The sequence below is a fragment of the Aspergillus luchuensis genome, chromosome 3 (genome assembly GCF_016861625.1).
Source record: "Aspergillus luchuensis IFO 4308 DNA, chromosome 3, nearly complete sequence".
Taxonomy (NCBI): Eukaryota; Fungi; Ascomycota; class Eurotiomycetes; order Eurotiales; family Aspergillaceae; genus Aspergillus; species Aspergillus luchuensis.
The window spans coordinates 4301628-4328771 of record NC_054851.1 but is presented as its reverse complement, the minus strand read 5'-3'; the positions used below and the strand labels follow the sequence as shown (position 1 = coordinate 4328771).

General features: G+C 40.2%; 11 protein-coding genes and 1 non-coding gene across 12 annotated transcripts; 5 read left to right on the top strand and 7 right to left on the bottom strand.

Annotated features, from left to right (window-relative positions):
* Positions 1-7841: 7841 nt before the first annotated feature.
* Positions 7842-8465, bottom strand: AKAW2_31459S (uncharacterized protein; the record flags this gene model as incomplete). The annotated part of the gene is made up of 3 exons (XM_041688086.1): positions 7842-7904; positions 7961-8035; positions 8097-8465. 3 exons carry the CDS (start codon positions 8463-8465, stop codon positions 7842-7844), a joined length of 507 nt encoding a protein of 168 aa, XP_041541906.1.
* Positions 8466-9090: 625 nt separating this feature from the next.
* Positions 9091-9879, top strand: AKAW2_31458A (FMN-binding negative transcriptional regulator; the record flags this gene model as incomplete). The annotated part of the gene is made up of 1 exon (XM_041688085.1): positions 9091-9879. One exon carries the CDS (start codon positions 9091-9093, stop codon positions 9877-9879), a length of 789 nt encoding a protein of 262 aa, XP_041541905.1.
* Positions 9880-10492: 613 nt separating this feature from the next.
* Positions 10493-11857, top strand: AKAW2_31457A (uncharacterized protein; the record flags this gene model as incomplete). Its single annotated transcript, XM_041688084.1, has 1 exon — positions 10493-11857. The coding sequence occupies one exon, from the start codon at positions 10493-10495 to the stop codon at positions 11855-11857; it is 1365 nt and encodes a 454-aa protein (XP_041541904.1).
* A 1942-nt stretch (positions 11858-13799) lies between these two features.
* On the top strand, positions 13800-14620 carry AKAW2_31456A (alpha/beta hydrolase; the record flags this gene model as incomplete). Its single annotated transcript, XM_041688083.1, has 2 exons — positions 13800-13845; positions 13908-14620. 2 exons carry the CDS (start codon positions 13800-13802, stop codon positions 14618-14620), a joined length of 759 nt encoding a protein of 252 aa, XP_041541903.1.
* Positions 14621-15289: 669 nt separating this feature from the next.
* AKAW2_31455S (uncharacterized protein) lies at positions 15290-16849 on the bottom strand (the record flags this gene model as incomplete). Its single annotated transcript, XM_041688082.1, has 1 exon — positions 15290-16849. One exon carries the CDS (start codon positions 16847-16849, stop codon positions 15290-15292), a length of 1560 nt encoding a protein of 519 aa, XP_041541902.1.
* An 856-nt stretch (positions 16850-17705) lies between these two features.
* FPR1 (FKBP-type peptidyl-prolyl cis-trans isomerase) lies at positions 17706-18412 on the top strand (the record flags this gene model as incomplete). The annotated part of the gene is made up of 6 exons (XM_041688081.1): positions 17706-17842; positions 17942-18009; positions 18059-18119; positions 18189-18209; positions 18264-18305; positions 18355-18412. The coding sequence occupies 6 exons, from the start codon at positions 17706-17708 to the stop codon at positions 18410-18412; spliced, it is 387 nt and encodes a 128-aa protein (XP_041541901.1).
* A 160-nt stretch (positions 18413-18572) lies between these two features.
* AKAW2_31453S (alpha/beta hydrolase) lies at positions 18573-19342 on the bottom strand (the record flags this gene model as incomplete). The annotated part of the gene is made up of 2 exons (XM_041688080.1): positions 18573-18893; positions 18965-19342. 2 exons carry the CDS (start codon positions 19340-19342, stop codon positions 18573-18575), a joined length of 699 nt encoding a protein of 232 aa, XP_041541900.1.
* A 1078-nt stretch (positions 19343-20420) lies between these two features.
* AKAW2_t30025A lies at positions 20421-20501 on the top strand. Its single transcript has one exon. It is a non-coding gene; the product is annotated as a tRNA-Arg (tRNA).
* A 299-nt stretch (positions 20502-20800) lies between these two features.
* AKAW2_31452S (GMC family oxidoreductase) lies at positions 20801-21591 on the bottom strand (the record flags this gene model as incomplete). The annotated part of the gene is made up of 3 exons (XM_041688078.1): positions 20801-20833; positions 20886-21375; positions 21428-21591. 3 exons carry the CDS (start codon positions 21589-21591, stop codon positions 20801-20803), a joined length of 687 nt encoding a protein of 228 aa, XP_041541899.1.
* A 92-nt stretch (positions 21592-21683) lies between these two features.
* Positions 21684-22796, bottom strand: AKAW2_31451S (uncharacterized protein; the record flags this gene model as incomplete). Its single annotated transcript, XM_041688077.1, has 5 exons — positions 21684-21736; positions 21790-22159; positions 22210-22363; positions 22433-22697; positions 22745-22796. 5 exons carry the CDS (start codon positions 22794-22796, stop codon positions 21684-21686), a joined length of 894 nt encoding a protein of 297 aa, XP_041541898.1.
* A 539-nt stretch (positions 22797-23335) lies between these two features.
* On the bottom strand, positions 23336-24315 carry AKAW2_31450S (GNAT family N-acetyltransferase; the record flags this gene model as incomplete). Its single annotated transcript, XM_041688076.1, has 3 exons — positions 23336-23670; positions 23740-24062; positions 24218-24315. The coding sequence occupies 3 exons, from the start codon at positions 24313-24315 to the stop codon at positions 23336-23338; spliced, it is 756 nt and encodes a 251-aa protein (XP_041541897.1).
* Positions 24316-25213: 898 nt separating this feature from the next.
* On the bottom strand, positions 25214-26899 carry AKAW2_31449S (uncharacterized protein; the record flags this gene model as incomplete). Its single annotated transcript, XM_041688075.1, has 8 exons — positions 25214-25591; positions 25656-25675; positions 25742-26119; positions 26192-26264; positions 26318-26417; positions 26482-26505; positions 26625-26695; positions 26762-26899. 8 exons carry the CDS (start codon positions 26897-26899, stop codon positions 25214-25216), a joined length of 1182 nt encoding a protein of 393 aa, XP_041541896.1.
* Positions 26900-27144: the final 245 nt, after the last annotated feature.

The following is a 27144-nucleotide window of genomic DNA, read 5'->3' as shown; positions in this document are numbered from 1 at the left end:
AATTATCATAGACAGTTTTTGTGGCCGACGAACTTGTGCGGTATGTAGGAAATTAACAATCCTGGGCCAGACCAGGGGCGGGGGGCGGCGCTGCTGAGTGGGTGGAGAAGAGGGTAATAGCAGCAAGCCTTCTTGCTGCAAAAACAGCCAGAGCACTCTACCACTTTCGGAAGCGTAGTTGCCCCGTTGGGCTAGAACTACCCACCAAGGAGACCATGGTCGGCTTGATGGGGCAGGGCCCACAACCTACCAGAAAGGGAAGCCGCAAAAGCGGCCAGGCTGCACCGGAGGAGAAATTATATTTAAAATAATAATATTCTCTGTCTATACAGAAGTCAGATAATAAAAATTTATAAATAAGTTATAATTCTATTATATTACCTGTAATAATATAAGTAGAAAAATAATATATTTAATTTAGTAGTCTAACTTATAAGCTAATTATATATAGTAAATATTAATAAAATATTTAAAATTATATCTACTTTAAGTAAAAGCTGATACTAGAAAATTTATTTTATAATTAATATTAGCTCTACTGATTCTTCTTATTTTAAATATATTATTAAAAAATTATTTAAGATTATAATAAGTTTCAGACACAGATCTTCTTGCTGTATATTAAATAAGTATAATATCTTAAATATATATAAAATTAATAAGTTAAATATTAGAGAGAAAAAATATAAATAATAATATATTTATTATTAATAAGCTGATAAATAGAATACTGAAATTATAAAATTATAGTAATAGATATTAGACTTTAATTAAATACTTGAATAATTTAATTAAAATTATATAGTTTATTAAAAATAAATATAAAATAAAGAATAGATATTATAAAAATAATTATATTATAAAAAAATAATTTAATAACAAACCGCGATGCCTCTATTAATATAAGACTTTAAATATAATAGATTTTATTATAGATACTAAATAGATTCAAGTTTTTTCAGGAATATTATTAAAGAATAGTCAATACTGAGAAATAATTTTTATAAAAATAGCTAATAGAAAAATAAGTAAATTTAAGATATTTTTTATATATCTAGTACCTGTTCTGTATAAATAAATTTTTTATATTCTAATTATAATTAATACTGATTATATATTAAATATAATTATTATTTTAATAATTATTATATTAATAAAGTAAATCCTAATGATTACTACTCTATTAAGAAATATATTTATTGGCTTAAGTCTGATAATATAATAATATTTAATTCTAAAATAATTAATATTAAGTTTTTTATCTAATATATTTAAATTATTGTAGCTCAGGAAGAATAATAATTTATATTAAATATTTTTTTATTTTACTTGAAAGGCTGGATTCTTATTTAATATATTAAGTTATTTAAAAAGTTCCAGGACTAGATAATATATAAAATTAAAATATAATATATAAAAATTAAATATAAGTTTAGATATCTGGTTATTAAGATAAGATAAAAGATATATTAATTGAAATTTAGATTTAAGAAAATTAATAAGTTCTTATTTATTAATTATTTAATTTAAAAAATATTTTTTCTCTGAGTAGCTGGTACAGCCGATAAAAAAATACTAAAAAATAAAATATAAAAAAAATTTAATAATAATCTTACTTATCTTATCTAACTATATAAAGATAAAATACTTGAAGATTTTAAATATTATTTATATATAGAAGAAGCTGGCGCAAAATATTAATAATAATTATTTAATAAAAAAAAAGACTATTTTAATTTATATAAATATACTAGTAATAAATATAAATATTATAATGAATACTCGGAGCTGGCAGATAATATAATTAATAAAAATAAAAAAATTTCTGTAAAATCTTATAATTATTATAATATTAAATTTATTTAATCCTGTTGTTATTATAGCAGTGATTATTAAAATTATAAATATAATAAAAAGAATAAATAAAAGTGTTCTGATTAAAATATATATTTTATAAAAAAATATATTAAAATAAATAATAATACTAATAAAGATATTAATCTAGTAAATTTATTAAAGTCTAACTTAGATTTTAATATATTTTTTATAACAGAAAACTAATATTTTTCTCAAGGATAGAGAATACTGAAAATATATTTAAACTTTTTTTTATATTTATTATATAATAATAAATATTAAATTATATAAATATAAAGTAAATATTATAGATATTTATTATTTATATAACTATATCTAGCAGAAATATTCTTATTTATTTAGATATTAGTTCTGATTTTATGTATATTTTATATAAATATCTTATTATTTATTTTTTAACTGCTACTGTTTAATATAAATTAATTATTTTTAATATATTAGAATCTGATATTATAATAGACAGAATTATTTCTTTTAAAATTTTACTAGCTGATAAATATTTAAAGACTGATATTCTAATATTTAAGTATATATTTATTAATATATTATTTAGTATTAATATATATAATATAAATAGTATTATTATTAATTTTCTGAAATCATAAATTCAGTTCTAAGATATATATTCTATATTTTTTTAATTTATATATAATATACATCTGACCTCCAGGAAGAAAAGAGGTATTTATATAAATTAGAATATAATAATAAATTCTAATATAAAATATTTTTTATTAATAATATATTTTTATTATATTTTAGATAATATTTTATTATAATTTAAGCCTGTCCTGCAGGTCAAGCAGGATATTAATTTATTTAATAATTTATCTAATATATTTTTAATAAATAATAATTATATACTACTTTACATGAATTTAAAAAAAAGTTAAATTCAGATATATTATGGATAACTTATAAGGTATATATTAAATCCTAGATTAGTAACTATAATAATAACTGTTATATATATTATATAAATTATAACTAAGTTAGAAGCTGATATTAATAATAATTTTTTATAGACTGATTCTAGTAAGATACTTAATAATATTAATCTTGATAATATTAAAATATTTATAATTATTTTTAAATTTAATCTTACTTTGCTGGCTGATACTAATATATTATTTATATAAAAAAAAATATATATTTCCTATATAAGAGCTGTATTAAATAAATATTCTTTATTATTTTAACTAGAGCTTAACTGTTTTACTAGTATAGAAATAATGATTTTATTTTATAATAAATATAATATTAAAGATTTGAAACAGAATCTGTACTTTTTAATATATAAAAATTATATAATAATAAACAGTATTTTAGACTCCTTATAAAAAATAAAATAAATTAAAAAAATATTTCTTAATCAGTTCTTTCTGATATTTTTATTAATCTTTATTATCTAGCAGTATAATAAATCTTGTATTATTATTAATTTATAATATATTAATATATATCTAATTCTGAATACTTATCTACTATTATAATAAAATAATATATTAGAAGCTCTAGACAGCTTTATTATTTTTATATTATTAAATATTATTAAGAATTACTTTTAGTAATCTATAAGGTATAAAGACTACTGGAAGATAATATTTATTATATTATATTAAAAATATAAACAATTAATTATTATATTTATAGAACTTATCTCTTTTTCTAGATTTTTTTAAGTAAAAATAGAATCTATATTAAATTATTATCTGTGGGACTTTATATTAGTATATATTAATAATATTATTATTTATAGTTAATCTTTAGATAAATACTTAAATTACTTGAATTCAGTTCTTGACCTTTTTTAAACCAGTAAAATAATATTATTTTTTATAAAATATTATTTTATATATTTATTAATTAAATTACTTAGTTATTATATTTCATGTCTAAATATAATTATAATAAATAATAAAATTATAGCTGTATATCACATATAATTTTTATTAATTATTAAAAATCTTAAGACTAATATTATCTTTTTTAATTATTATTAATATTTTATTAAATGCTTTGCAGTTATAGCTAAATTATTATATAAATTTAAAATTTTATAATTATATCCAGAGTCAAGGAGTAGCTGTACTTATAAAATATTTATTAATTAAATATTTATTTTTATTTCTAATAATAATAATATATTATATTAGCTAATTATACAAAATATATAAATATAAAATATAATAAGGAATTAACTGATTACTGCCCTGATATTTATATATTCTAATTTTTTTAAATTATTTAAATTCTATATAGACAGAAGTAAGAAATAGAGCTTTAAAATTATTATTTATTAAATTAATATAAATAAAATTAAATACTCTATTATATATCTATTAAAAGTCTTGTTTTTTATAAAATAAAATTATATTATAATAAAATTAAAATATATAGCTTTTATATAGATTCTAATTAAATTACTTTAATATATAAATAAGATTATTTTTATAATTATAATAAATTATTTTATATTAATTAATATATTCTAGTCTATAAATAAACTATGCAGTACTTGTCTGAATTACTAGATATTATATTTAATATTTTATCTTAACTAGATAATTATACTATATTAAAAAAGATAATTATTTTCTAATACTGACATGCTGTCTTACTTTTTATTAGATATATATAATTTTAATTTTTTATTTCTAGATATTATACAGGCTTTCTATTATTTAATTTAAGATATTAATATATATATTACTATTAAATATCTCAGATTTAATCCTGACTTTTAATAGAAATTGTGTAAGTATATTATCTCTAATTATATTTTTATAAAGATTTTTAATTAATTTAATCTTAAGTCTGATGTATTGGAAATACTGATATACTATAATTTTAAATTATATAATAATATACTTTTTAATATATAATATAATTTATCATGCTCTTGTGTACCGCATGTATTAAATAAAAAATAATTTATTATATATTATAATAGATATAATTATTTCAGTATAAATAAATTATATATATTACTTTGTAAAGAGTTTTTTATATTATATATTAAAAAAAACTTTTAATATTATATATTATAATATTTTATATATACTCAGAGTATATATAGTAATTATAAATTCTATAATTAAATACAGTCTATAAAGACTCCCAGTTAATTATTTTATATTATTATTATAGATTTTATAGTCAGCTTATTTAAGAGTAATAATTTTAATATTATATTTATAGTTATAGATAAATTTATATATATTATTTATTTACTGTTAAAATAAAAAAATAAAAATATATTATACTAGATTATAGCTATCTGGAATAGAGTTATTTATAAATAAGATTTATCTATTATAATTATTTTTAATTATAATAATAAGTTTATAAATAATTAGTAGCATAATCTGATGAATATAATATATATCTAATATTATTTAATAATTATATACTACTCTAGTATAAACAGCCAGATAGAAAAAATAAACTAGATAATTATTATTATACTATACTATCTTATAATAAGATAATATAAATTATCCTGGAAATAGTACTTAAGTAAAATATAATTTAATATTAATATATTTTTATCTGATATAACTAGTATCTTTTCTTTTAAAATCTTGTATAGATTCTAACTGTATTTTATATTATATTTATTTAAGTTTTCTGATAATTAAGTTATATTTTTTATTAAGAATTATAATGCTATCTGCCAGATAATACTAAATATTTTATTTTTTATATAAGCCTGTATAGCTGATATTTTTAATAAATATTATAAATTAATTAAATTTAAAGATAAAATATAGCTGAAGATTATCTGAAAAACAGAAATTAGATATATATTATTAAATTTAATTAAATTATTTTTTATTAAACAGGGTCTATTTAATATTATTTAATAAGTAGATTAACTAGTATATAAATTATATTTATTATAAGATTAAATTATTTATTTAATTATTAATATTATCTATTTTAAATAGATTTATAAAAATAACTTTAACTAGCTGAGATTAGATATTATCTTAGTTCTACTAGTCATAATTAATAGCCATAAGAAATATAAAATTAATTATATTTTATAAATCAAGATTAATAAGATACTATTGCGGTGGAAGAATAGAAAATAAATCTAGAAATTATTAGATAATATATAAAAGAATATTTTTAAGATATTAAAAATATATTAGAAGAATCAATAACAGTAATAAATATTCTGCTGTATATAAAAAGCTGCTGTATCTATATTTATTTCTATATTTATTTATTATTTTCTGATTTTATTTATTTCTTTTTTACTTATTTCTCTACTTACTAATTAACCGGTTGATTCTGCTGAGATCTAATATATATTTACTATGAGTCTCTATTTTATTTTAACTCTTATCTTATTTTAACTCTTATCTTATTTTAATTCTTAATCTTACTTTTTCTTATTATTTTATACTTTTTTCTATATTCTTTTAATCTCTTTTATTTCTAACTTCTTTCTAAGTCTTCATTTCATATTTTATTTTTAAATAAAGCAGTATCTTCTTTACTTGTAATATATTATTTTTTAATAATCTTTTTAACAGTAATAGTAAAAGTAATATAATAAAAATCTTATATTATAAAATAACTGATACTGACAGGAAACTTATAAAAACTATTAATACTAGTTTTTATAATCTACCAGTCTAGTATAATAGAATACTATCTGCTTTTAATATTTTATCTAATAAAAAAAATTAGATTTATCTATTACTAGATAATAGCCGAAGCTGTAAGTATACTAATTAATAAATATTAATTTTAATTATAATATTAAATTATTAATATATATTTATCTCACAGATGTATGGGTTTATATTATTTTATATAATAATATTATTATTATTTTTATTTATAGCCAGTATTAAGCAGTTAATTTTATTAAAAAAAATTATAAATTAATTATATCTTACAAGGTCTAACAGTGTGGTTAAAGAAGAAAAATATTTATTATTTTTCTATTATTAATAATTACTATGTACTGGATAGAAATCTTATATATAAAAATAAGAATTAGATTATTAATTATAAATATTCTATGGAATAAATAATTATATATAAAATAGTTATAATTAGTGTTAATACTCTTACTGAGTAACTAATAAATATTTATAATATTAATTAAGTTAAGTAAAGCTATTTCTATATTTTAAATATAATTATAAATTTTTTTATTAAGATAAAATATTCTATAATTATTAATTTTCTGGTTGGTATTATACTGGCTGACTTGAAATATAAAATAATTTTTATAGTTAATAAGACTTTATATAATTTTTATAAGCTGGTTATAGATTTTTTTAAGATAATTAATTTTAATTTTTAGTAATTATAAATAATATGAATATTACCTGGACCTGCCCTGTCTTTAAAATGATTTAGAATATAATAAATATATAATAGTAAATAAATAATTTTACTATTTATCTAGTATATTTCAGGGACAAGTTTTGAGATCTAAATTTATTTTTAATTATAGAAGAAGTAGTCAGAAAAGCTATAATATTATATCTGGATAATATTATTAGTAAAAAAGTTATTTAAGATATCTTATACACTGTTAAATAGAATTAAATTTTTATTTTTATTATTTAGGCCCGCGTGTTCTCTGTATACTCTATTTATGTTTTCTATGATATAAAGTCTCTTGATTTTTCTTATATATATATGTCTTATATGCTTTCTTATTTATTATATATGTTTTATATGCTTTTCTACTTGTTTATGCTTTGTTACTTGCTTATGATATCTTTTACTTGTTATGTTTTTTTATTTATATTTAGATGCTTATTATTATTATTATCTGTTGAGGATAATAGCTTATGTGAAGCGGCAGTTTGTAGTGTACCTTCCTGATTAGGAGGTAATGAAGATGCTTCTACTGTCTCTGTTAGATAGCTCTAGAAAAGAGAGAATTAATTATTTGTTTTACTTGAGGTCTTCTTCTTCTTCTCTGCTTAGAACTAGATTCGTTTGCTCCAGAACGGAGCACGGGCCACCTCTCGTACATGAAACTCCGGTAACCTCTGGGGAGAATCATCAGCAGGGCGAACAACCAAAGGGCAGCCATCAAACAACGCACGTAGGTCTTAACACCGGATCGGGTAGAGAAAAACTTCATTCCAGCTTCGGTCAACTTCACATCTTCAAGGCCGGCCTATCATAGAAGATAAGTCATTTTGTGGGTGATGATGAGCTCGGCGGGCTGCAACACATACAATGGGTCCCGTAGGCACTGCTCGTACTTCTCCGCCAAATGCTCTTGATATAGCTTGGTGGCCCCAGCAGATACCCAGGATCTTAGTCTTTGGTGACTCCCGCGCAGTCCTACGGAGGAAGTCTAAAACACCAAGGACCCAGGGCTCCGAGGATGAGGCATCGGCTTTCCCTCCACTCAAGACGATCAAGTCATACTCTTGAGGATCGGGGAAACTTCCTTCAAACACGGGATCGTACATATCGACTTTGGCGTTTGGTGCAATAACATCAAAGGCATCTTGATAAGACCCGCGGACATCGTTCCAGAACTCATTACCAGGAGGTGTGTTGATGAGGACTGCGATGCGTAGTGGCGATTGGTTGGCCATTGTGCTGGATGCTCTGGTAGTTCCTGCTACACTGCATGGACAATATAAGCTTTCCAGGATGCTAGTCCTTGTCTATGCTAGCGAAAACTGGCGGATACTTATACTCTATGATCTACTGGCTGTCGTCTACGCCGTACCCGAACAACAGTCTTTGCTCTCCAGAGAGACAGTACATCGCACCCGCACACCTGTTATAGTAAGATCTCCTTCGCAGAGCTGATTGGGTCACCAGAAATACAGGCCGCCACGAAATACCGAGCCGTGACTGACAGGGGCAGAGGCAACTGTTACCCCAACCGGGTTACCGAGAGCGATCGAAACTCTGGCCGAAAGTGGATCTGGACCCGTAAATTACCCGATCGGGTGCGCGAAAACGATGCCGAGCGGAGATTTGACATGGAAAGAGGCATAGGACTATAGTCAAAATAGCTGGTCAAATCACATCCTTTGTATTATTATGCTTGGGACAGATAAGGCGAGAATCCTGGATGCTCCAGAACTGCCAGTGGCAAAGCAAATCACGCAGGCATCACATTAGTATAAAGTTGATCTATTCCTCCCCAATACTCTGCCTTCAGTCTTCCAACAATCAACACAGTATACTCTTCCTCCAGTCCATCAAACCATGTTCTTTGCCAGTGCACATGCCGAATCTGATGAGGAGGTGCTCCTCCAATTCATCAAGGAGAACCCTCTGGGTATGCTCATTACGGGCATTGACTCCTCCGCCCAAGACTTTCTCCAATGCACCCACGTCCCCTTCGTGCTAGACCACCCCAAGACCGACGAAAACCCGTCGTCCAATCCGCAACTACGTGCCCATATCGCCAAGCAGAATCCCCAAGCCAAATCCATGCTCGAGCTTGCCAGCGGAGCACCACCGAGCATCCTTCCGCTCGAGCGCGATGTCTTGGTGGTATTCAACGGACGCCATGATCACTATGTGACCCCCAAATTCTACACTGAGACAAAGCCCGACACCGGCAAGGTTGTCCCGACGTGGAACTACTCTGCCGTTCAAGTCTACGGGAAGCTCTCCCTATTTTATGATTCCAGGACCCCCGAGGCGGGCGCCTTCCTATCGAAACAAATGCACGATCTGTCAGAGCAATGCGAGCGACGAATCATGGGATTCACCGGAGGGGACCGACCGCAGCCGTGGAAGGTTGCCGACGCTCCTGAGCGATACATTGAGCTGATGCAGAGGAATGTGGTAGGAATCAAGATCGAGATAACCAAGATCGAGGGCAAGTACAAGATGAGTCAGGAGATGAAGCCCGGCGACCGGGACGGCGTGGTTAAGGGTTTCGCAGCCATGGGAGGAGAGACTGGGAAGGCTATTTCAGCTTTAGTGCAGGAACGGGGAGAGTTGATTGATAGGAAGAAGGCACTAAAGTCTTCGTCGATAGAATAGAATAGCATAAAAGGATATATGCTATTTACTCTGCCCCGAATAGATCGGCGATAAAGCATTTCTTGATCCGGTTTAGCGTGTGAACATTTGACTGGTTGCACAAGTCACGTGCATCACATCAATAGTGACTCAACCCCCACCATTGATTCGGCTCCCATCCGACAGACTGGATGGGTTTCTGCTACTACAGACATCAGAGGTCGAATTAATGGAAGTTAATACGTCTCCCTCATCCTAATTTTATCACATGTACAAGCCTGCGCCACCCAGACCCAAAAAGACAAACATCATCCGCTCCCGCAATGGCTGTCGGAGTTGCCGCAGCCGCAGAACCAAGTGTGATGAGCGAAAGCCCACATGCGGGACCTGCGCACGACTTGGAAAGATCTGTGAATATGCTAGACCAGCTTTCAAATTTCAAGTCGCGACAGTCGATGATCCAAAACCATCACCAAAGCAACTAACATCCGCAACAACATCCAGTGTATCGTCAGAAGAGACAAGACCAATACAGGAGACAAGCCCAATACCGACTGAAGACCAGACATTGGCTGTCCGAGCTGCAGAATATGTCCCCTCCATCGGAAGCCATAGCATTATCCAGTCATTGCAAATGACGGACCGCGATGTCTTCTATACCACCTACTGGGAAGGATCTTGCTTACCAGCCTTGCACCCGATATTCCAGTTTGCCACTTCATTGGCCACTGACCATCCCATCCTCAACGACGCCCTTTTGGCCCTATCCGCGTGCAATATCGGGCGCCTTCATGCTGAGCGCAGAACACCCTCGGCCGGCACGATGTGTTCAATGAGTCCTAGTCTCATCCACCAGACACGGAGTCATCTATACTACTCATCCGCAATCCAGAAGTTGGCCATCATGCAACCACAAGACTACCAACGGAACTCAGTCACAATATTAACTGTTCTTGTTCTGTTCGCTCATCTGGAGCAAGCCATGGGCAATTTCCAGGGCTTTTACACTCACGTCCGGGGGATGATGAATCTTCTTGAATGGCATGAAGACGTCAGAGACGCAGCCACCAAGTCGCTGCTTGCTTCGTGGATGCAAATCCGCTATGTTGTATGGTGGGCTCGAGCCTATTTCAGTTCCCTAGAAGTTTGTCAGCATCTTCCATCGATACCCTTACCAGCCTCTCTGTTAGACGTACCCCAGACACTACATGAGCGGCGTGTGAAAGTCCTTAGCATCATGTGTGAATCACACCGATTGAACTTCAGTGCCGCACTGCAGCAGTTTCGGAATTTTCGGTCAGACGACGTTAGTGGTTCCGACTTCGACGAATGCTATGCATATTGCACTACTCTATTGCACCGAGAAGCGGCAAAGCTGGATGCGTGGGTGTTGCAACTTCCGCCATCCGAGCAGCCAATTTACGAGCTCAACGACACAGACAGCACTACAATCCGCTTCCAGTCCCACGATGCCGCGCTGAATTATGCATACTACGTAGTTGCACGAGCCATGCAGTGCACGGGTGTTCTGCGACTGCTTTATGACCGCGAATCCGCCCTTCACGGACCGAAATATAATGAAGAGGAATATTGGGTTCAGACATTAGTCCGGATTGCACAGTGGAGCGATATGCAAACGTCCATTACCAGAAATAGCTACACTATTGGGTTCTCGGGCTTACTCTTGGCGGGTATTCTCCGATGCCAAAGTCTATCAGTCGGATTGGAGATCCAAGACTGGTTACAGACGCTCATCCATCTGCAACCAACCGAAGAGGGGGCGTTTCCTATCTATCAGACCTTCAATGTGGTCAAGATTATCAATCAACAGAGGGCACTCGGCCGGGATGTTTTTGCTGTCACTCTGCCAGTGGATGATGAAGGTGGAACACCCAAGCTTACTGGATACAACAGCCAGTCGATTACAAGCCTTCATTTCCATGGGAAAGACCATAATCTCGATTGTCTTTTCCAAGATTGCATCTCTCTGGATGTCTGATTCACTCGACAATGGAATAACCCTTTCCGTACATTCAGTCGCATGTTGTACGCATCATTACTGGAGTATGCATCCTCCCTGACAGACGGTCAGGTGGTTAAGCGAAGCACATCCGAAGAGTGCCCTGTCGGCTCCCTCAGAAGAGAATCGACGCTTTCGCGTAGATCCTTGTACAACTTACATGAAGGCCACAAGGAGATCGCCCGCAAACTGGCCTTTCGAACTCCCTCCAGAAGAAATTCCAACACGGCCAATGTAAAACGACAGCCGCCTTGAGCCGGCTTGGGCCGTGAGGAGGCATTATCATACATCCATCCCGCCGCATTAATCCCACCACTCAATGACCGGCTAGGGTCACTAATTGAAACGGGTTTCTAACTCACCCGGACAGTGCTGGATAATTACAAAACGGAATTTTCCGAGCTTTACACACTTCAAAACCCCTAATTATCCTCCGCCGGCGTTGTCCGAAACAGACTTGCTTCTGGTCACAGAGATCTGCGTCGCCAAACCGGAGGAACAATTGGAGGAACAATGCGGGACAAAATCGAAATACGGCCAGGTCGGTTGATTGTTCTTGGACACGGGAAATTCAGCTCGCCCGCCCGCGGTCTGTATGGCATGGGTCGAGCATGTGCCTCATGTGTTGTATGGATTGGATGGGGACCCGATGCTCGGGTTCTCCCACAAGGGAGGAAATAAATGGAAGTAACGAGCTATTCTCGTGCAATGCCTTCTGTTCATTTGACGCAAATTTATAATTTCATTTGCAAAATGCCAGACAATTTGCTACACCTGTACACATGACTCGAAGCGATAACATGATCTCTATTGGCCATTACTATGCGAGCTCTAATCGATTGCATTTAATCATTTGCGACAGAAGGGAGTGCAGGTGGTTGAATGTTAGAAAGGCCTTGATCTTATTTAATTTACCATGTCTCTTGCGTTTGCGAGCGAATTCCAAAGGGGCAATACATAGGGTGATCCACATGGAGAGGCCAGAGCAAGATAGGGCTGAAGTCTGACTTGGTCTATCAATGTGGGTCGTAATTTGCGTGAAAGCGTTATCAGTACGCATCAAGTGATTGGATGGAATACAATAGTTCTAGCTTTCGATAAAGGACAATTGATAAGGAGTATTGATTGCACCGTCTCCTAAAGGATCGATTGATTTGGGGAAAAGAAAGCATCCATCTTCCTATGCTCCTCAGGTTGTGTACAATGTTTGACTACGCTTGGATTTGCTCACTCAAAGTATGGACACAGTTGTGCTTTTATCAGTCACATCAAAGCGGTTCTCACGCTTCTTATCCATAAGTTGCATGCTGTCGCTAAGCTGCAGCAACCCAATTTCGGAGCGATATAGCACTAATTAGTTCATAGCCCTGCAAGCCGCTTAGTTATCTGCCAGGTGGACTACGTATTGCGTCATCTAAGATAAGCGCCCAATCCTTTACCCTGACCATAGCGGATCGTAATACATGCGACTACTAACACGAAATGTCAGTTCTAGACAGCCTTATATTTGAACTTGGCTACAATGACCGTTTCCGTTCCTTGGGGTTCTGATTAAGTTCGAAATGTTCTTGGTAGAGTATGGAAAGTACTGATTATTATCAACCGTCTTCAAGACAAAAAAAGATATAGATATAGAGCACCTACTGATCTATTGCACGTTGTGACCGCTTTGGTATGGATCTAATTACAGGAGCACATTCTATGTCGCTAGGGCACATATCAATCTAGTCAGTGCCATTGGGCAATTTCCAAGAAGTCAGTTGACGTGCGTGCACCTATCATGCAAGTACCCCGCATCTAGTCATGTATAAGAAGCCGAATACCACGATGTCAACCACCTCATCAACATAACCCCTCAGAAAAAATAATAACATTTCATACATCTTCAATTGAATCTAGAGCTCCTCAAACATTCGCTACGATGACAAGAAAAACGACCTCCAAGCTCAAGATTCTTATGATCCATGGTACTATCCTGACTCTAAGCACGGATGCCATTATCACCACTGACCATAAATACTCTCGACAGGTTATACTGAGAGTGGAGAGTTTTTCCGCGAAGAAGTACTTGACCTGGAGAAGGCCCTTATCGAAGCCTTTCCAGCAGCGCCTGCCCCTGGATTTCATCCGGATTACCCGGATGGTGTAGAGCTTGTGTACCCTGATGGCACCTTGAGACTTAAGCCCACCGACTGGGAACACTATATACCGGGAACCGACCCAGGTTATGGATGGTTCTACAAGGTCAGCGATGACGATGAATTTCCAGGCTTGCCCGATGCACTGGAAAAGCTTGGTAATATCATGCGCACTCAGGGTCCCTTTGCCGGGGTGATTGGATTTTCCCAAGGAGGGTTTTTGACTGGGCTCATCACGAGCCTGCTTGAACCAGGCAGGAAGAGTGTCTTCGAAAAAGCCGAAGTCGAGAGTGGAGGTATTCCGTTCCCTAAGTCATTTGATGGAGTCGAGCCTATCAAGTTCTCGATCAGCTGCTGTGGTTTCGCTGGATTGAACCTTCGATACAAAGCCTTCTATTCCCCCAAAATTTCAGGGCCAATGCTTCATATGAATGGGCAGTTTGATGATGTTGTGTACTACAAAAGAAGCCGCACTCTGATTGATGCGACCACAGGTGCTGAGAAAGAGAAAGTGCTCATTCACCCGGGTGGTCATTCTGTGCCGACCAGCAAATTGTATACGGATGCGATGATCATGTTCATCAAAGGGAAACTCGCAGCCTAATGTGGCTCTTATGGGGTTACAAACTGCTATATACTATTTGAGCGGCGAAGCACCTGTATAGCCAGCACTTCAATGGGAAGGGATGGAATGCATCGGAAATCTTAACCATACTATTTCTCAACACTACCCAGGAAATTCTGAATCTGAGTAGGGAGGCCAATTTCACATGGTCTACATGGACAGGCACACAAGAGGAGCTAATGTACGAGGACTGTGGTCAAAAATGATCTGGCTCGGTGTCATGTGGCCTCCAACTAGTGACCGCATGCTTTAGCAATCGTCCTGTGTACCTTTCTTTCACTTTAATTGGCTCTGTGGACCAATGATCAGTCAGAAGCTCCAGCAGTCATTCACATTATAACATACATAACCCATGAATCTTACGTAGCAGCCTGTCAATGCATGGGTTCGAGCGCAACCTAGAAACCTTATTTCAACTCTTCATAAGCCCCAGCTGACAGTGTACTCTTCTTACCTTACCTTTCACTCCAAAGGTCTGCTTAGTTGAATCGTACTACGAAGGCATCCGGTTTTCTAAATGGTAAGCAACAGTCATATTTTCAACCTATCTTCAACAATATTTTCTCGAAATTTTGCAGTACAAGATCGTGGACTTTTTGAAGCCATATGCCGTGGTTCAAGTGGTGGCCATGAGAACCTCCAACCACTTCAGCAGAGCTCGTTCTTGATATAACGTCCCTGCTCGTCGTCGGTTTCAAAGTTCAGTTCGTCTGTTAGACATACGGACCCGACTACTGTGTCGAGTGCTCCTTCACCCACGTACTTCAGGGCTTTTTTGACCAGTGTGTCCTCATCAATGATGTCGGCTACATCATCTATATTGCTTTCTTCAATTCCAACGCTTTCGTCATCATTTTCGTCTTGGTCCTTCTCGTCTTGACCACTCTCGGGTTCCTCGACTTGCCATGTTACTTCCCGAAGGAAGTCTTCGAAGGAGTTCTCGGCGTCGAGAATTGTTGATGACAGCTCTTCCGGCACGAACTCGGGCTGAGGCAATGGTGCTGACGTGCTGGATAAGTCGGTTATCGGCGCGATTTCAGACTCGGGCAGTGGGTCGAACACAGTTGAAGACGAGCTAACGGACCCAAGAATTTCCTCGATGCAACAGGCAGCTGCCTGTATGCTGGGATCGTTCTCGATTTCCTCGTACACTTCGGGCGGAAATTCGCTATTTATCCAGGATAGATGGCCGTCTATATGTTCTTGGTCGTGCTCGAGGTTGAGCGTCAGTTGGTTGTCCCCGAAAATGGACAGATTCAACTGCGCCGGACCCTCTCCCACGAAGACATAAAATTGAGCCAACTGGCCCACTACGATCCCACCGTAGAGGGCCCTTCGGCTTCCATGGTCATTCTGTTCGTGGTACGATGCTGCCAAGCGATTCTTAAGGGGAACCTGCAAAGCAGGCCAATCGACGTCTAGTGGGCCCGTAACATCTTTCCATACGAGCATAATAAAGTTGATCTCCCTGAAGGGGTACTCTCGGTGGCTGACAATGACATGGCTCAGGTCGTAATTACGGAGCCCAACAAGGTCCGTTTGCTGATCGATAACCTCCATGTCAACCTCGCTCAAGCAAGCCTGCATCCGACCGAGCCACGCATTCGGCGAATGAATACGGCTCGGTCGGGGGGCACGGCTAGGCCGAGAGTACGGAGTCGAACGTCTCTGATGCCGTGCACACCTCTTGATGTGCCCCTGTGAGTTGGATATCGTGGAGCTCGCAGGGTCGGAACTTGAGCTGGTAGTGCCGGTGGTAAATTGTTCCAAAGACTGGTGGAGTTGTTTCGAAGCATTGTGTGCTTTAGGATTCAATTCGTCCTCGGGGCTGTCGTCTGGCGTCAATGGATACATTGGCCGCATGACGAGGCTAGGCCTACTCAATACTTGTCTGTAGAAGGCGGGACGAGGCATGGCGGTGGTCTCTTCGGGGCTTAGAAAGGCCTCCGAATCTGCCGACATAAGTGGCGGACATGAGTACCGTCCAGCCCGGCCTTCATCAACTTCATCAATCAGACTTTCTTCGCTGATACCGGACACTTGATTCAGCAGATGTCTATTTGTCTTGGCCCATGTCTCCCTCTCTGATTCGTTTGTCTCTTCGACGTTGCTTTCTCCACGTTCCATGCCGGCGCGTATTGCATGTCGTTTCGTATCAAGCTCAGAGTGCTTGGGTCTGTCCTGTCGCTTGGGGCGTGAGGCAGGCATATTGTCTGCTCAGAGCTGCTTTGCTGCAGTGAACACTTGCTCTGATAATGTCTTGATGCGATAGTATAGTGTCTTGCTACCGATACTGCAGGAGACAGGAAACATCTTGGTCCCTGGAGAGGGAATCGGGATATAAAAGGGAGACTTTCGCTAGCGGCATGACAGTGACAAGCCCGTTGAGCCCTGCCCATTGGTTCTAAGCGCAATGCGATGAATGGCAATAACATTTCATGCATGATAATAGACAGTGCAGTTGTATTCTGTGGCGAATTCCAGTCAGGGAAATGGGATAACAACGGTTAACTCCCTCCTCGAGATTTAGCGGAGGATGCGCCGTCTTTTGATTGAATTGCTGTGCAACCTCGTTATATTTTTATCCAATAGCAAAAAACCCTCATTATGCTACAGTAGCGTGAATGATTGGCTCGGTGAAAGACGGGACGCGTTTCAGGGCAACTAGTGAGAAGCCGTGAATACACTCACTGTCTCCAGTGTACTCCGTACCGGGGATTCACAGCTGTCTGTGAATGTATGGATACCTCAGGCACTGATATGCTACAACTACTATTTTGTAGTCAAAATCAAAGGAAATCAGTATCAAACTTAGCTGAAACAGGTGCTCTGTTGTGTTATTCTATCTAGTATGATTTCATTCCACAGACTTTATCTATCCTACCGCAGTGAAGCAGACATGCCTTCCACCCAGCTTCTTCTGCAGGGCTCAAATCAACTTTTTCCGTTCCGGCACAATCTCAACTGGTCATGTGACCTGCTGGCAGGGAGACGTGCCCCGTTCACAACCCCATTGTTTCCCCACAATCCATCTGGAGTTTACCAGATTACCTGACCAAAAAATATGGGGTTTATCGATTTCATCAAGGACATTTTGCGCCCGGGCAATGGCGTGGATTATCCCAAGCCGGGTGACATGGTAACAGTGCATTACCACGGCTATCTTTACGACCCGGCACGGTCAAGGAACCGAGGGCGTCGGTATGTTCCTAACAATCAGGGAGACACGGCTTGCCGTTTGTTTTACCATTACTTGCATGGCCTGGGCTGTTCTTCATACTGATATTGGTCTCACTATAGATTCGACAGCAGTATTAAACGGGGATTTCCTTTTACTTTCAAGGTCGGCGTCGGCCAGGTGATCAAAGGTGCGTCAGTGCAGCAACCCCTGCAGAATGTTAGGCTGATCAGTTTTAGGGTGGGATGTTGGTATTTTGGGGATGAGTCTGGGTGAAAGAGCCTATCTTACATTCGGCCCGTATGTCTTATTCACCATGGCTATCTCCTTTCAACATGTCCACTACTAACCATTCCATATGTATGACAGTCACTTTGGATATGGCGAGAGGTGAGTTTTATTCTATGGGCCATCATTTGAAATTTGCGCTGATTTGTTTGCCAGGGGAGCTCCTCCGTTTATTCCAGGCAATTCGACCCTCGTTTTGTAAGTTCTTACCCCAAACCAAGGCTTTTCTTGACTCACAGTCGTGCAGTGATGTCCAGCTACTCGCCATCAATGGCCGAGGGATTGAGTCGGATGATTCTGAATAACTGTACACTACTATCCAACTTGCTCATTAATGTTCACATCATATACCATTTCTTTCTTTTCCACATCATTTTGCGCTTCAGACATACAGTGCCTCATCACCTCAATCTTGCTCGATGTATCTTATTCTTGATCACACTCATGTTCTAATTTTCGCTCCCATCAAATGATTGCTGCTGCTGCACGTATAACCTCTGCCACCCGCGATGGCTGACTGAGCTGAGGCATGTGGCCAGCACTGCACCGCTCGATCTGGCTCCCCGCCAGATTAGCTAGTTGCTCTTGGAGGTCCGCTGGAAGAGCATTATCACCCTCACAGACAAGGTACACGCTGGGCACATCCCTCCACCCAGCGTAGGGCACCCTGCCATTCCAATCATCAGCCGGCTGAGGGGCAAGCATAGCCAGCCACTTTGTCTTCTCTGGCTCAGTAATGTCGTTGAGAAGCAGCACCTCAGGATTGACGCAGTACATCGCACCTCCCTGTCAAACCACACGTCAACCAGATATCTTCACAATAGGGGACGAGAACATAAATAGGCGGGATAACCAACCTCAACAACAGCAAATGGCAAATCCTCGTGTTCATGACCTTCCGGGAAAACCGCCGCAGCCAAGAAGACAATCTTAACGACTCCCCCTTGTCCGACAGCCGACTTGCTCAGGCCTTCCATGGCAGCGCTGCCTAAAAACCCACCGGCCGAATGCAATACGAGAATGACCTCTTCTCCGCGGTGCACGATGCTCGTCAGATGGTCGCGCACGGCGGCTATATCATCGGTCATAGCCGGGTTTCCGGGCGAGGTGCTGCCCGTGCTGGGTAATGTGCAAATTTCCGTCTTGAAACCATCAGCCTGCAGGAGATCGCATACGGGAGTGAAGACTCTGGGCCCCTCCCAGAAACCCGGGACGAAGAGGATGGTGGGTGCCATTTGGCCAAAAGGTAATCGTACGGTTGGAGAGGTTACGGTGGTCAGACTATGGGTGATAGGGAGGGGGCGGCTGTGGATTATATGGATTTAACGCTAGCGCATTATGGTAGCCTAGATGAGAAAGGGGTACAAGGCTGTCACTGGGGACACCATATACTGCTAAGTTGCATTGTGTACCTACTGGGGCTCAGCGAGCCAACGACGTTCTATGGGCTACAGTGGCGTATAATGCGTAGACATGGGGTATTAGTTGCTCCACCCAAACAAAGGAAAGCTGAACATCCACTTTAAATCTCACGTCAGGCGGATGGGTAGCGACTCCGATTTCAGCCTCTTCTAAGCATGGACAAGGTCGGGATTAGACGGATAAATGGGCCAATGAAACCTTGGTAGACTGGCTTATTAGTGATGCGCTAATTGCTAAGCTTTCTGATCGCTTATTTTCTTCCGTCCAATCGACTAGCATTAGCTCGTACTCGGCTCATCGCCGTCTGTCAGTGGGTTGTAGAGAGACACAGTACGGAGTAGGCTAGTCTTACTTGTATAATCATATTTTTTGTTTTTGAAGCAGCCTTACGTGGTAGATTAGTGGATCTTACCCATTGACTTGACGTTTAAGCTTACTGTGTCACTGGGTTTTTGGTTCAGTATGTGGTGGTATTTGGCAAAGGGAGTATGTTCGATCGCATATATAGCATTGTGTACACTATGAGACACTGCATAGTAGTTTATTAGTGCTAAATGTCGGCAACAGGGCAGGTAAGATGAAACTTGCAGTTGGATCGCCAGTCTGCAATCCAAAATATGTTGCACGCCATACTGGATAAAGGATATATATCTTGCCCAGTCGAGATGGGGGAACCGTGAGCATATTCGTCCGCGGGAATAAAGGCTGACAAATTAGATAGCACATCATACATGCTTCTTATAATCATATAACCGAACTCTAATGAAAAATCTAAGGTTGACACCTAGATTCGCCGTCTGTTAACCTGGCCAGTCCGTAAAGAAAGCTCTTGTGGAACAAGGTATACTTTTCAGATATAAGGCGAAAGTGTTTGCAACAAATATCAAGTACGGCCGGGTGGCGCAATGGTAGCGCGCTGCCTTCCGGTAGTGGATGTGGCAGTGGTTGCGTGTTCGAGTCACGTCTCGGTCGTTCTTTTTTCTTTTTGCATCTATCCCCGCCTACCAGGAGTGAGTGACGGCATCATTTCTTTTTATTGGCTATAACTATCTTCTTCTCCCCGATTTCCGTAAAATCTGATCCATAGGTCTCCATCAAAGTGCACATGGCTTGCGGCTCCGCCCTCACCATATCGCCATGGCATCGCAACCGTAAGGCACATTATGGGAACAATGGCCTGCATCGAGCATCGCACGTAGCCACATTATCCAACTATCATGTATCTTCACCTTATATTCCCAGTTCTCTATAATGGTGAAAGATCCAGCTGGTCACGCCACTGAGGAAAGAATCATATCAGCAGCCTACAATGCACATATTAGCAGCAGCACCATGCCCTCATGCTCCAATACCTACCTGTTCAGCAACACCATACGTAGGCGCCTGATAATGCGCCGCCAACGGTAGTGGGAATACACCAGAGTCCACAACCCTCAATCGCTCAACCTGATACACCCGACACTCAGTGTCGACAACTTCCCCCATCGCACAAGTCCCCGAGTAGTGAAAGCAACTACCACCACTCCGGTTCGCCCGGACATCGATCGCCTCATCAGACCAATTGTCACGGAGGAAATCGTCGACTCCGAACTCGACAGCATTGAGACCCTCGACGGCCTGTATGGCATGCGCAGTCTCCCGCACATTCTCGTACATCGCCGATCGGTCAATCGGGGATGCAAGGAGTCTGGGATCCAGCACGGGGGCGTCAGCAGGGTCAGATGATCGCAGCGTGAGAGTACCCCGTGATACTGAGTCGACAAGAACGTGCATGAGGCTGATGACGCGCTTACCGGGCCAGCCTTCGAGGGGTTTCTTGCGGGTGGACGTGTCTACGGCGGTGTAACTGATTTGATTAGCAGTGCTTTCTCGTCAGCGCGTTTTGAGGAATAGCGTACACGATAAAGTTTTCGAGTTGCATCTTCCCCTCAGCCAAATACCGACTGCGATCGGCTGAGCTCAGAACTTGTTTGGCCAGCTCTTGTGTCTTTGCATCCGCAGGTGCAAAAGACATCCAGTCGTATGGCAAGCCTGCTAGCCAATGGACTTGATCGGTTTCCATCTCCCCGTCACCTAGGGTAGCATTGTGCTGGTCAATCGTCCAGTAGGTGAATATATGAGGATGGTCAGCATAGTTCTTCCCCACGGGGAGGTCTACGACTGGAGTGATGTTATGTCGCTGCAACTCTTCTGCTGGGCCGATGCCGCTGTCACTGTTATTAGGTTTTTCTACTCCCAGAAGCAGTAAATTTTAACTCACCTAAGAAGAAGGATTTTGGGTGATCCATATGCCCTGCGGAGAGGATCACCTCTCTCCGAGCCCTGACATGCACACGCTCAATCTTATCTCCTACTGATCGCGCAATAACGGCGCCTTCCGCAGTCCTCCCAGTCATGATGAGCCTTTCCACAGTTGAATTCGTCCAGACAGTGACGTTAACTCCCAAAGGGTAGCTACTCGCAAAGCTTCTCAATCCCGCATAGGTGGAACTGAAAGCCTCCGAGTACCCCAGCTGCTGTCCACTATTCATATCATCCACCTGTTTGCGACCGAGCAATTCATGAAACCTACGGCTCTTCTCCCGCAACGGGTAATTGCGTGGCTTGCCACTATTTGTCGCATGGCTGACCTATACAATATCAACAAGTACCTCATGCAGTGGGCGGGTGCGATAGCTACCTTAATCGGTCCACGATCTCCATGAGAATCAATCGTGACACAACCCCTCTCCTTCATCTCCACAGAAGGATACCACGTCTCGACCCTCTTGAAATATGGCAAAAGACCATTCCACGACCATCTCCGGTCTCGAACAAGATCTGCCCATTGGTCACTACACCAACAGAGCCACATCAGCAACAATTTTCGTAACCATATAACCGTCAATAGTATGAAATCTCACTAATCAACAGCCGGCCCGCGCGTAAACACCTGATAATTCACCCCGGACCCTCCCCCGACAAGCTTGCCAGAGGTTAGACACACCGTATCACCCCCGAAAGCGCGCTCCTGCGGCACCGAGCGATGGGGCCATTCGATATCCGAGCCGAATCCTGCCACGAAGCCCATTGCGCCGGATGTCCGATCATCGTTCTCGACGCCGGCCTCAATGAGCAGGATGCGCAGACCAGGACGGCTTTGTGAGATTCGACTCGCTACCACGCAGCCTGTTGCTTATCAGTATGCGGGGGAGATATTGTGATTGGGGGATTACCTGCGACACCTGCCCCGACTATGATGAAGTCGAAAGTTTCTTCTGCCTTCATGTTGTTCATGTGAGGTATGAGATGACTTGCAGACACAGTAGAAGGGGGAGATTATATGCATCTTGCAACGGGTGATTGATATACTTGCAGCTACGGGTGGCCTGAAGGGCAAGATGGTATTGATGATACTTAGACCTCGTCCGCTTGCGGAATAACTGACCAGAGAGACGTGGACGGCTGTTACACGAGGAGAGTCAGCTCTTCGTATAGTATGTCAATCGCCATCCGAAAGGCATCACACGGCCAATGAAAGAACACGAAAAAAAATAAGCATATCGTTACACCCAGCTTCAGCAGGCTTTGGCATTAAGGCGTGCACTATGACCGCATGAAGGCTGGTCTGGACACAGAAAAGAGTTGAACCCGAAACCTAAATGCGTGAGGGGAAACGGCGTCTCCGCATCAAGTTTCCCCGAGTATTAGTGAACAAGAAACACAGTGAGTAGAAAGAGGTCTTTATTCCATCATCATGTAAATCGTCAACATCATCTCATCTATTCTACATCTAAGATCGCAACACTCTTGACGAACCGACGAACCTATTTCCAGGTATCCTCGGTAACCGCCCACGGACCCGGGGGCACCTTATCATTCCACTCACCGCGCGGAGGGCGCCAAAGCAAGAGAATCGCGGGCGGTTGACATTCATGCACCAGCCTGTTCCACTCATCACTGGGATTCTTCTTCGCAAAGTCGATGTTCAGACTGATCACGCGCTTGTATCCGCTCTCTTCATACAGCCAGCGACCGATGGGACTGCCCTCGATCCAGCTCTCGTATCCTAGGGGATCGATCCTCTCGTGGCCCCATTGCATGAGGAGTCGTCCTACGCCTCGACGGCGGTAATCGGGGTGGACGCCCATGGCATTTACGCCTATCCGGTCATCAGTTAGCTCTCTTCAAGTAAAATAGAATAGATGGAAATAAAGAGGGGAGGATATACCAGCATGAGGCCTCTGCAACCAACACTGTCTCGGAAAGAAAGCCTGACTGAGCATGCGACTAGCATATTCCGCGCGTTCCGAACCCTCCGGGTACCAAGTACACGACAGCGGTTGAGGGCCATTGGGAAAGGGGTTCTTGTGAAAGATGAGCCATTCGCAGCCGCCGGCGACGCGACCGGTTTCGGTATCAATCACATAGATGAGATGGGAGGCAGGATTCTTCTCGTGAGCGGCCCAGCGGATTTCCGTGTCGAGGGCTTTGTCTTTTACGCGGTCTTCTGCGGTATGGCCGCTTACAGGGTGAACGGCGGTGAACACTGGGCTGTTGGTGGTGGTGGTGGTGGTGCGACCGGCGAGATTAGTTTGAAACTCTACTGTACGGGGATGGGAGGATAGGAGGGAGGATTGGGGGGAGGAGATTATTGAAGGAAGAAGGAAGCAAAGGAATGAGTGGTGGTAAATTGCGCGCTCACTTACTTGTAAGGGTTGAAGTTGGCCGACCAGAGAACGTCGACTAGACGGGCATATTCCTCTTTGGTGTGGATTTCCCGGACTTCGAACTGCGACTTGGTCATGATGGGCTGGGCTGGCTGGCTGGACTCTTGGGAAAGGATTGAATGATGGATGGATGATTGATTGAAACGGGGAAATTGAGGGGCGCGCGCGGGATGAGGGGAAACAACAAGAGAAAGAGAGAAAAAGTATCTGACTTGACTAATAGAGAGTAGTGAATGGAAAATAGATTAGTTAGATTAGTTATCCTTACTAAATTATCTACCAACTAATGAACTAATTTAGTAGCCGGAAGCCGATGTTACCCTGTCACGGACGGACTAAATGAATCCCTCTTCTAAATTAAAAAAAGGAGTACTATGGTATAAGGTAGACTATTTTAGGGCGACACCACTGGTAAGTAGGGGAAAAGTCCCTGAATCAAGCGGAAAATTGCGCCATTTCCCGAGCTGTTAGTTAGTCAAAAACATCCAACTAGATCTCGGCTAGCGGGCCCTTGTAGTGCTTCCGCGCCCATCCCACATAGTAGACGATACTGATGAGGGTAACTCCCGCGAAAATGACAATGCTGTAGTTAATATTCTTGGGAGCAGGGTGGTTCTCCGGTGGCCAGCACCCGAAGAACATCATGATGATGGAGTAGGCAATGGCAAAGATGTTATTTGCCGTGCCCAACCACCCTTTGACTCGGAAGGGCCCCCAGTTGAGGACACCGCCGCCTTGACCCGGCTCGGTGAGGTCGCCGCGCAATCTACGATAGAGCAGGAGGGTCAGAGAGATCATGTACGAGGCAAAGAAGGCCTCCAACACCAGCGACAGAATGATGTTCAGCACCACTGCCGACCCGATGTTAATCAGGCTGAGCAGACCGGCCGCGATAACCACCACCAACGTGCTGTGGAAGGGCACTAGAGTCCGTTGGTTCACCTGTAGATAGGAGCGATCGCAATTAGAATATTCCTAACAAAACGACCTGAGGGGCGAATAGAGGCTAGGCCCATCACTTACCTGTCGCACCCAGCGCCAGCCGGGAATGGCCTGCTCGCGGGAGAATGACCACAGCATACGACTGCCGGAAGAGATACCCGCGAGTCCTGCACACGCTTGCAGAATAGCCATCATACTGGAGAGAACAACCGCAGCACCCTTACTGCCCGTCGAGCTCGCCAGCATGTACATGAAGGGATACGAGGCACTGGATTCCACAATCTTCAACAGGTCTCCAGCGGTGAAGAGGAAGGCAATCAGAATGGCAAAGCCAGTTGCGCCGTTGATCATGAGGGCCAGCAGCATAGAACGGGGGACCACCCGACTGCTGTTGGCGACTTCTTCGGCCATCTGTAAGGGGTTAGTTTGGCACCTGACTCAAACAGCGGCTAAACACCGAGAAGGAAGCACTTACATGAACCGCGCCATCAGTGCCTAATGAACACAAAACCCGAGTCAGTATATCATGTTGAAGTTAATTAGACGCGAAGTCTGCCTTACCAACAAACGCAGCCACAGTGCCTTTTAACCCGATAAAGGTAGCCAAGGTCAGATCACCCCAGCCGCCATAATCGAAGGATACAGTAAAGATCGATCGCGGATCGGCCTTGGGCCCCAGATAGACGAGCGGAACCAAGACGGCGAAGAAGCCAAGCACATGGACAAGAAGGATAAGCACTTCAATGACCGGCAAGATCATCCCCAGCCAAGTATTGAGAACTGTGCAGATGAGCAGAATCGCCCACATGATCAGCGTGATGTGCCATCCTTTGGGATCATAGCTGGGGATGTTCATGGCAATGGTGCTCTGCAGCACACTGGCGGCCAGGTAGATGGCGGCTGTGGGGGCTGCTGTCCACGCAATAATGCAGACCGAGCCTGGATTGTTTCCTTGCGTTAGCTAATTCGGACCGCGGTTCGCATACTCGGCACATGGAGTCGCACACATACCAGTGACATGACTGAGAAACTTCCTGGCCGACCTGGGGGCCAAGATGCTCACCCAATGATATTGTCCGCCCGCCTGTGGTGAGAAATTAGGCTCATTCTCAGCTGCAGGAAGTGTCGGACACATACCGACGGCATCATGCTTGCTAGCTCCCCCATCGAAATGAACACGGAAATGATGCCCGCCCAGACCCCAAGAAAGCCATACACCAAACCGGCGGGACCACCACTGCACGAGGGTTAACAAACAGTTCTCTTCAAGGGTGATAAGATCATTCCGTGGTAGGCCTTACTTGGTGAGTCCCAAGCCAATGTTCCTAAATATCCTATTAGCACGTAGAGTTCTGACGGGATAAAAAGCAAGGGGGAGTGGGGAAACAAAAAGAGGGGTAAAAGAGAGAAGAAAAAAAAAGAAAATTGAAAAAATATCGCATACATTATAACCGCTTCCCAAGTCAGCATCAAGCTGCAGGCAAACCCGACAGTACTCGTTAGACCAAATCGTCGCTAGCAAGGGTAGATCTCAGCGGCTGATGGTAGTAGACTCTCGGGGATAACGTGTGTGTTGGTTACCTTCAACACCTCCTTCTTCCCGACCCTGGCCAGCTCGTAAGCATCGTTACTAAAGGTAGCCTTGCTCGGCGTGCCAGAATCCCGGTTCGTTGGAGCACGCAGCTCGATCGAATGTTCAACATCGCTGTTCCTGGCCATTTTGGGAACTCGTCACGACCAGTCCAAGACGCAGGCAACTAGACAAGTAAGAGAAAGGTGTGATTTTGAAGGCATGGATTTTAAGAAACTGATTCGGAGTCATTTTATGCAAGCGCGGCCGGATAAAATCCAACGTAGACGGTAAACCCTGCAGGATTGCCACACACAGTCCTGCCATTAGACCAATTATCGGCCGGATTACCCGAAGAAGCAAAGGGTCCCTCTGCGTTATCGGCTGCAGAAAC